Source organism: Etheostoma cragini, chromosome 5 (assembly GCF_013103735.1).
Source record: "Etheostoma cragini isolate CJK2018 chromosome 5, CSU_Ecrag_1.0, whole genome shotgun sequence".
Taxonomy (NCBI): Eukaryota; Metazoa; Chordata; class Actinopteri; order Perciformes; family Percidae; genus Etheostoma; species Etheostoma cragini.
In genome coordinates, this window is record NC_048411.1 from 29636989 (window position 1) to 29646550 (window position 9562).

A 9562-nucleotide genomic window follows, 5' to 3' on the forward strand; every position below is an offset into this window, starting at 1 on the left:
ACACACACACACACACACACACACACACACACACACACACACACACACACACACACACACACACAGAGAGAGAGAGACTTCAAATCATATTGCATTTAAGACCCGAGTCTCAGTGGATAATCTGTAATTAAAGGGTGAAAAAAGTACATTTGTTTTTTGTTTTAAAAACACGAATGAAAAACATCAACAACCCGTTACTGCGTCAGAATCGGCACTTTTCGGCACTTCCTTTCATCGTTATACTTTTTGATTGAAGAATGAAAAAGGAGCTTGTTACATAAAGGCGAGGCCAGATTCTGAGACCAGAACGGGTTTTTGGTTTAAAAACAAATAACAAATCCATGTTTTTTACCATTTTCTAATTGCAAATTAATGATTAATGATACCCGAACCCTTTAAAAGGTTCCTGTACCAAAGCAAGTGCTCGTACCATTAAACAAAAAGAAGAGAAGATGTGACTGTAGACATACAAAATAAATTAAAAAAAAGGCAAATACAGCGTGTCAAGCTTTGGGAAATTCAAAAGTATAGACGACATATTCATGAAGGCTTTGAAGATTATGTTTGTCTTTCACAGAAATAAAACAAAAGGTTTCTGATGTGGATTCTAAATAAAAAAATTTTAAAAAAAAGACGTCATTATTAAACAAAATAACTTCAAAACAGCAGATTTTCACAGCTCAGGTACGTCACGCGAGCTCTTTTTCACGTGATCGCGTCTCCCCAGGATCCAGGACCCGAAGGGCTCGCAGACCTCCGGAAACGCTCTCAGGACTCGGATACTCTCGGCTGGACTCGAGGAGGTCTAGAGGTCGATGGGGATCATGGGCGAGCCGAGGCCCTCCTCCAGCCAGGGCACGGAGGACGGCGTGCAGGACTGCGCGGCGCGGCGGTGGATGCGGCGCAGGCGCAGCAGGTACAGCACGATGGACAACAAGACGATGAAGAAGCACGCCAGGAACAAGTAGTGGTTGTTGACGAAGGAGAAGCTGCGTCTCCAGTGGGAGTGCACCGCCTTCAGACTCTCCTGCTGAATGTCCCTGGAAGACACAAACGTTACCGTGTCAACAAACTACTCAGTTAAGGACCCGAGGACAACGCAGGGGTTTAACCCTCGTGTGGCGAAGGACGACCTCTGCAGGCGGGTAAACATGGCTGCTGAAAATCAGCCAATCAGGAGCGGTACTGCGCTCTATAAGCCTTTATCTATCTATCTATCTATCTATCTATCTATCTATCATAATACAGTGTTGTTGTAATTATTGCTAAGTTCCTAGACTGTGTGCGTGCGACTACCAGTGAGTGATACTGCTGTTGTTACTTGCTTCTTACCCGTGTCTTGGCGTGTTTATTGCACGGCAGTAATGTGCAGCACGTTGCTGTTTCGTATGACGGCGTGCAGCCCGGGTGTTTTATGTAGAACGCCGTTTAATATTTAGGGACGTGTTGCTTTGCGAGCCTTACGTTTTCTGTTGAACTCTTTATGTTCTTACACAATGTGTAACGTGTGTGTTAAGGAGGAATTCTGCAGCTCATAGTTATGTGTTACGCTGAATTTGGCATGTTACAGTACACAAACAGACATACAAACATACATACAGTACACATACATACATACATACAGTACACACACACACACACACACACACACACACACAGTACACAAACAGACATACAAACATACATACAAACATACAGTACACATACACAAACAGTACACATACATACATACAAACATACATACAGTACACATACACACACAGTACACAAACAGACATACATACAGTACACATACACACACACACACACACACACACACACACACACACACACAGTACACAAACATACATACATACATGCACACCTGGACTTAGATTCACACCTGGTCACTTTATCACTTCAACACTGAGACTTTAATAATAATTTATGGTCTTTTCTTTGTTTTTTTGACGAATGTTCTCATTGTTATTGTTATTATTGTAATTTAGTTGTCTTTATACTGTCTTTTTTATCTATTTTTTCATTCTTTTTCCTCGCTAAAACTGCTGCTGGAACTTACAATTTCCTCGCGGGAGTCATCCCAAAAGGATCAATAAAGAGAAGTCTAAGTCTAAGTCTAGTGTACTATTGCATTTAGTGACAAGCCTTTATTGTGACATTATAATCTAACATCTTGATTGTGTTTGTTTATATTACTTCCTAGGCATATACTCGTTATTTTAACTTTATATAATCTACGTTTTACTGATGTATGCCTGTGTTTCTGTTTCAGAACCACACACACACATTCAAAACCATCCTTTATTCCAATAAAAAACCTAAAAAGGAACATCTTGTCTGCATTCTGATAGGCTGCCACACCTTTTAAAGACCCACAAATATACAGTCCTTCCCAATCACCGAGACCCCTGTGTTGTCCCCCCGTTTCAGTGGTTTATATCCGAAATATGGATTTCTTTCAATCATATTGCCCTAAAATATCATGGATTATACCATACAATGTTCTTCGGGTAATTTGAATGATTACTTACATTACATTTTTTGGGTGTTTTATTAAATCTTATAGCATTCGAATTCTTTTTTTTTTTTTTTTTTTACTGGTTTCAAACCAGTATCGGGACTAAACTTTGACATCTACCCATCTGGGATCTACTCAACATCCTCTGATCTTAACTATTGGTCAAAATAATTCCTAATTTCTGCCTTTTTTAACTAAAAACGTACGTATAATTTGATAAAAATGAGATTTGTTGAGCATGAATACCGAGAATAAATGTCAAACCTGTTATTAAACCAGCTCAGGTCTTAAAAAAAAAAGCGCCAAAAGCTGGAAAAAGTGACAAAAGAAATCAGAATAAGCAACAAAAACATCTTATTTTCCTCAATTTTGACCTGGAAGGCTAAGTTCAGGGTTAATGGGAAGACAACACAAGGGTTAAATCTGAACCAGTACAGAGACTTAGAACGGGGCAGAAACCTCACCTCAGAGGCAGAAACCGTGTCCTGTAGAGAATGGCTCCGAGAGTCCACTGGACCTCCTTATCGTAGACCAGCAGGGCGGTCTTCAGGTTCTTATAGCCGGCCGGGAAGGAGAAGCCCGAGTGCAGCACTTCGTACATCCAAGCTGATTTAAAACACTGGTACCTGCAGGCGGGAACACAAGAGACATGGGTTCACTCCTCTAGACCAGTGGTTCCCAAACCTTTTCAGCTCAAGTCCCAAAAGAGAAATTTGGTGTCTCCCCGGGACCCGAATTTACAAAAATAAACCAAGAATTTAAATGTATATGAAGTATATTTATTCCATTATAAAAGTAAACAAAAACAGAAAAGGTCTCTATTGTCCTTCCTGTGTCTCCGTCCCCTCCCATCGTCCCTCAGGACCGACACCAACATGTTTAAATAATGCTGACTTGAATTTAATGAGATGTGTGTGTGTCTGGTTGAAGATTTCAACCAGCTGATCTAGTCTAGGTTCGGTTTTTTTAAAGTGCCCTCCTGAGGTCATTCTGAGGACGTGCTGAGCATTCAGTCTGTTTCTGGATTTGTTTTTCAGGGACGCAAGAGTCGAAAAGCCAGATTCACACAAGTATGTGGTGCCAAATTGAATCAACACCTCTAATGCTTTCTTAGCTAAGCAGGAGAACTCCACCTGCTGGAGATGAGACATCCCAAAACTGTGCCAGGGTGGTGGTCTCCAACAGCATCTTCCTGGCCCTGCTTACCTGGAGTGGGACCAGTGCCGCTAACTCTGTCTGACCTAGGCCGAGCTCTAGTGATGGCACAGCTAACCCTAACCCTAAAAACCCCCCAAAAGCATCTGAGCTGAACAGACCAGTGGAGCAAAAAAAGAACGCTCATTCACATAAGCTTGATATGCATTTTACTCGACCCAATAAAACGGGGCTGCGACCCATTTTGGGTCCCGACCCCAAGTTCGGGAAACATTGCTCTTCACGCTAGTGGCCATCTTTCTCTGGAACCACCTGGTTCGCCGAGCTCTAGAAGCGGTCTGATGATCCTGGGAGACTCACTTCAGTCGGTGGAGGTCGGCGTGCGAGGCGTACAGGCCGGCGTCGAAGCGCTCCCTCAGCGTCCGCCACTGGGTCGAGCAGTAACCCTGGAAACGACATCAGGAACGTTTCAAATGGTAAGAAATACAACGTTAACCTCCGTTGTTTACATGTAATTAGTTATTATCTGACATGCTTCATAGAGACAGGGCACGTTTAAGTCCCGCCCCCTTCCTACAGAGGGGAAAACTAGGCTCCGCCCTCTGTAGGCTTGTATTGCCTGGTAATCTGAAGATTTGGGCAGATGCCAGAGGGGCGGTCCCTCGTGGGCCGGCCGGCCAATCAGAGAGCTGCATGACTGTCACAGCCATGTGGCCCTTTAATTGTAAATGGAGGCCCGTATTAGATCTCTCTATGGGGGAAATATGTATTCATAATTCAGATTGAAAGTCCAAAGAGATCATATCAGTGTGTGACACACACACACACACACACACACACACACACACACCCACACACACCCACCCACCCCCCTTTGGGAGACTTGTTTATAATAAAGAAATATATAATTTAGTTCATACGTTTTAGTGTGTAGCCTGCATCATCAGTTTCTATCTAATCTAATGATGAGGCCAGTTAACCTGCAGCCAGATGCCCCTGAACGCCTCATCAGATGCTCCTGAACGCCTCAACAGATGCTCCTGAACGCCTCAACAGATGCCCCAATCAGCCAGCCCCCCCTGCTGTCCATAAGGTGCCTCTGCACCCCTTTAGTTTCAGATCCCCCCCGACCAGCCTGTGGGCCACACCTCCTCATTTACTTTGACAAGTGTCAAGTTAAAATGAAAAGCCAAATGTTAAAATCCAAATTGAAACGTTGAATCTTAAAATGTCAAACGGCCATTTCCAAATGTAAAATTCAAAAAGATAAAATTGAAAATTATAAAAGTGCCAAGACTAAAATGTACATTGTTTTCTATTTGAGATTTTCCTCTATACATTTCCATTTAAGCTTTTTAATTTTGAGTTCATATTTGACGTTTCTCTCAATCAATAAAATATTTCAAAGATTTCAGTTTAAGCATCGATATTTAAGCTTTGCATTTTAAACTTGACTTTTTATACAGCACTGAGATGTGTTTTTAAAATCAAGTGCACCTTCAGCTAGCACTAGCACTAATTATGCTAGTTATTTTTGGGGCTTTTCTGCCTTTATCTGATAGGACAGCTAGGTGAGAAGGGGGGGGGGGGGGGGGGGGGGGGGGGGGGGGGGGGGGACCTCTGCGTTGAGGCATAATCCTCAAAGTATACGTGTGCCTGCTCTGAAGAAGATTGTCTTCAGATGTGAGAATGTGTCAGACCTTCAGTCTTTACAAAGTCTAAATAATGTCTTTTAGGCATTAGGTCATAAAACTCAGTCCGAGCTGTCAGTCTTTTTCCGTCTCAACGTTCCACCAAAACCAAAAAGGTTTGATATTATCGTAAGTTTGAAGTCATGGTAGTAAAATCTTCTAGTCTCTTCTAGACTAAAAACACAGTGCTGTCATGACAGAGTTTCTTTCGATGTAAGATGGTGTCAGACTTTAAGCGTGTATAGAGCAGCATATCTCAACCAGACTCCATGTAAATAATCACTACTTTTAGCGTGTATAGAGCAACATATCTCCACCAGACTCCATGTAAATAATCACTACTTTTAGCGCGTATAGAGCAACATATCTCCACCAGATTCCATGTAAATAATCACTACTTTTAGCATGTATAGAGCAGCATATCTCCACCAGACTCCACGTAAATAATCACTACTCTTAGCATGTATAGAGCAGCATATCTCCACATGTAAATGGGTGAATTAATGGTTTATTTCAACCTAACCAGAGTGGTGATTGTTGGAACAATGGAAAGACGAACCAAGTCTTTTCAGAGACTTCTAGTGTACTGTATGTCCCGATGAGAGTGGAGTGTGCGTACCTTGGCAGCTTGGGCGTATTTGGAGGCGTTGTAATCGCCGCCCATGCGCAGCACATCCTCCGTGCAGTAGTAGAACTCAGAGAAGCCGTAGAACTGACTGTTGTCGTAGTCGATGGCCGGCTGGTAGACGCCGTTCAGCGAGGTCAGGGTCTCGTTGGTGCGGTTGAGGAACGGCTGGAGAATCTGCCGACACTGGTCAAAGTCTCCCGTGCCTCGCAGATACAGCTTCTGGGTCGACGGACCGATTTCATCCTGCAGGTCTGCGGGCAGACAAGGGTCCAGGAGCGGAGAGTCTGGCGTCTCACCGTCACGCTGCCCTAAGAGTCTAAAGACATCAGAAACACAGTGTAAATAAATTCAAGGTTCAAGGAGTCTTTGTTATCCCCGAGGGGCAATTTGTTGTGCAGCAGCATGTAACATAAATAACACAAACAAGACAACAACCATACATCTAGAAACAAAAAATACGTACTACACGGAAGACCACACCTCATATTGACTTATTATAAAAGCCTATAGCAGCGGGGACAGATAAGTTTTTGTGTCTTTTTGTCCTGGTTGGGGATGCTGGTGACCGTGGCGTCCACGTCCGTCACACGGGCCAGGTGCCTTCGGGACAACAAAGACTTGTTAACCCCCGTGTGTTGTCCTCGGGTCAAGTTCACATTCAAGACCTTTATTTGTCCCAGAGGGGCGATTCATTTTGCTGCAGTAGCAAAGAACTTGACACTGTACTGTATGTACATGACAACAAAGACAACAACAACAACATCAATTAAAAGTACTCATATTGACTTATTATTAAAGCCTATAGCAGCGGTGACAGAAAACGTTTTTGTGTCATTTTGTCCTGCGTTTAGGATTTAGACTGAATCTGCAGCCAGACGGCAACAAGATGAAGCAGCTGTTCTGGTGGGTGACTGGGGTCGGTTCAGGGAGGGACTAGGGTTTGTTTAGGGGGTGACTGGGGTCGGCCAGGACTGACTGGGCCTTCTTGAGGAATCTTGTCTCATAGACAGTTTAGGTCAGGGGGTTTTGGGAGATCTTGCCACACACCTTGACTATATACACACTACAGCCTGTTCTTGTTTTTAAGCATGAGGGACCCAAACCAACTCACTACGGACCTCATGGACTGGGGGAGGAAATGTGGTCAGGTTGTGGATCTCACTTGTTTCGAGTGGCGGTATTTCTGATGACACTGTCCTCGTATCTTTGGCGGGCTGCGTTTCCTCCGAACCCGAGGAAGGTGGACACGTAGACCCGATACACATGCTCGGTGCGATGTGCGTCACAGCCCAAGTTAAACTCTGCCAGTAAGTTTTTGGCAACTTCCTCCTAGGAAACAAGAAAACCAGTTAGTATATTGGTAAACTCCGCTTGGTTTCAACCTGAACCCGATTATCCCATGTTTTTGTTTGTAAGAGCCTGATGAGAACAGCACAAGTGTCTGAAAACATTATGGAAAGGACCCCTACAGAGACAGACCTTTTGTTAAAGAGTAGGATTCTTTTTGTTTAACCGGAAGCCCTGAAATCACCATCACCAAACTCACCAGAATCGATTTAAATAAACAATCATTTTATCGTCGTAAAGGACACTTTATTCAAAGTTGACAGAAACATCATGAAACCAAATTTAATCAAATCAAAAGCTGTCTTAGTTCGTCTTTCGTCTGTTCTAACAATCACCACTCTGGTTTGGTTGAAATAAAGCATTAATTCACCAATTTACATGTGGAGATATGCTGCTCTATACACGCTAAAAGTAGTGATTATATACATTGAGTCTGGTGGAGATATGCTGCTCTGTACACGCTAAAAGTAGTGATTATTAACATGGAGTCTGGAGGAGATACGCTGCTCTATACACGCTAAAAGTAGTGATTATTTACATGGAGTCTGGTGGAGATATGCTGCTCTATACACGCTAAAAGTAGTGATTATTTACATGGAGTCTGGTGGAGATACGCTGCTCTATACACGCTAAAAGTAGTGATTATTTACATGGAGTCTGGTGGAGATACGCTGCTCTATACAGTTGTTAAACAAAAATGATCTTCCTCTCTTTCAAAAAGGTCTACCTCTGTAGGGCTCCTTTCCATAATGTTGTCACCAATGAATGGAAGACAATGGGGTCCAGGTTGCAACAAATAAGCACGAAATTACCCTTTAATGTATCCCAAAACAATATAGAACAAAGAGCTGTCTAATTAGATGATGAAGAATTTTAAATTGAGCATCTTGTGGTGTAAAATAAAACAACGAGCCGAGTGTGCCAAACCTGCTAATTCACATCAATCACTACAAAACCAACAAAACAGCAGCTTCCATTGCATTTAACCGTCTCTTAAGTATACGAATTAATGATCTCAAGTCCAAAAACCCTGCTATGGAGTCATGCAACAGGCTCACAGTGTGACTTCAACAGTGATGAATGGAGAGCAGATCCTCCAGCGGGACATACATGGTGCAAACATGGTTTAAACCAGGGAATGAGAGAGGTTGGAAGAAGGGAGAAGAATCAAAAAAAGTGAGTGACAAAAACAAAAACAAAGACAGCACAGTAACAGAATTGGTTGTGGATAATAACCTGTTGTGGAGAAGCAAAGCTTACAGTTTTGGGCACTTCGTACGCGATCTGTGTGGAGACCCCGCCCATGTCCAGGACACCGGCCGTCCTTTTCCTCACCTGCGCCTCCTGCTGGTCACTGCCGGGGACATTCACCTCCACTACAGCGTCCCCGTCTCCAAAGAGAGACACAAATATAAAGAGGTGACAGAGTCAGTCCGGCAGGGAGGGTTTACTATGTGGTAGACAATACAATATATACTCAAAATAAATAAAATGGCACACTGTTGAAATAGTGCTTCGGTCCCTACCATTGTGCACATGGTTAAACCTCCCGAGGACGAAGTTTATTCCAATCCATGCATAGACACCTGCAAGCAAATGATGACAAAATGTTGAGTTTGGGTTTTTATAAAGATCCCATCAGCTGACACCTTGACAACAAGCTGGTGTACCTGGCGTCCAAAACAACTGGAAATCAGACAGTATAAATACGGAAGATACCAAAACATTTCATGGCACATGATAAGAAAAAGCAAAGCCACATGAACTCTAATAAGTAAAAATCTAAAACACAAGGAAAGAAACCAGAAAAGTTTCAACAACTTTATTGATCCCATACAGAGCCATTCGTTACAAGCAGCAACAGACAACACACATCCATAACAGCACACAGGCCTACATGCATGTAGGTCTACACCCTAGACCAGGGGTCTGCAACGCTTTCAAAGCCCAGGACCCCTTAACTGAGAGGGACAGAGCAAGGACCCCCTAATACATATATTGTATAAAATGTAGCTGCAAATTAAAGGGGCGCTTTGCAGTTTTGCCATTTCTTTGCTTTTTGCTCGAAGGTTTCTCTATAGAGCCCCCCTACAGGTTTCTCTATAGAGCCCCCCTACAGGTTTCTCTATAGAGCCCCCTTCCCCTCCCCTACAGGTTTCTCTATAGAGCCCCCCTCCCCTACAGGTTTCTCTATAGAGCCCCCTTCCCCTCCCCTACAGGTTT

At 43.2% G+C, this 9562-nt stretch overlaps 1 protein-coding gene across 2 annotated transcripts in view; it reads right to left on the reverse strand.

The window, feature by feature from the left end:
- Positions 1-296: 296 nt before the first annotated feature.
- The window catches only part of entpd4 (ectonucleoside triphosphate diphosphohydrolase 4), a 14265-nt gene continuing 4999 nt past the window's right edge, over positions 297-9562 (reverse strand). The window contains exons 7-14 of one of the 2 annotated variants that reach the window (XM_034870884.1): positions 8866-8925; positions 8600-8730; positions 7155-7321; positions 5984-6308; positions 4034-4119; positions 2983-3144; positions 796-1040; positions 297-754 (exon numbers count right to left, since the gene is read on the reverse strand). In XM_034870884.1, coding sequence (XP_034726775.1) covers positions 806-1040; positions 2983-3144; positions 4034-4119; positions 5984-6308; positions 7155-7321; positions 8600-8730; positions 8866-8925 — 1166 coding nt within the window. In that variant the 3' untranslated portion in view covers positions 297-754; positions 796-805. Of the gene's footprint in view, positions 755-795; positions 1041-2982; positions 3145-4033; positions 4120-5983; positions 6309-7154; positions 7322-8575; positions 8731-8865; positions 8926-9562 lie in introns of both variants that reach the window. The other variant, XM_034870883.1, reaches the window with a different exon arrangement.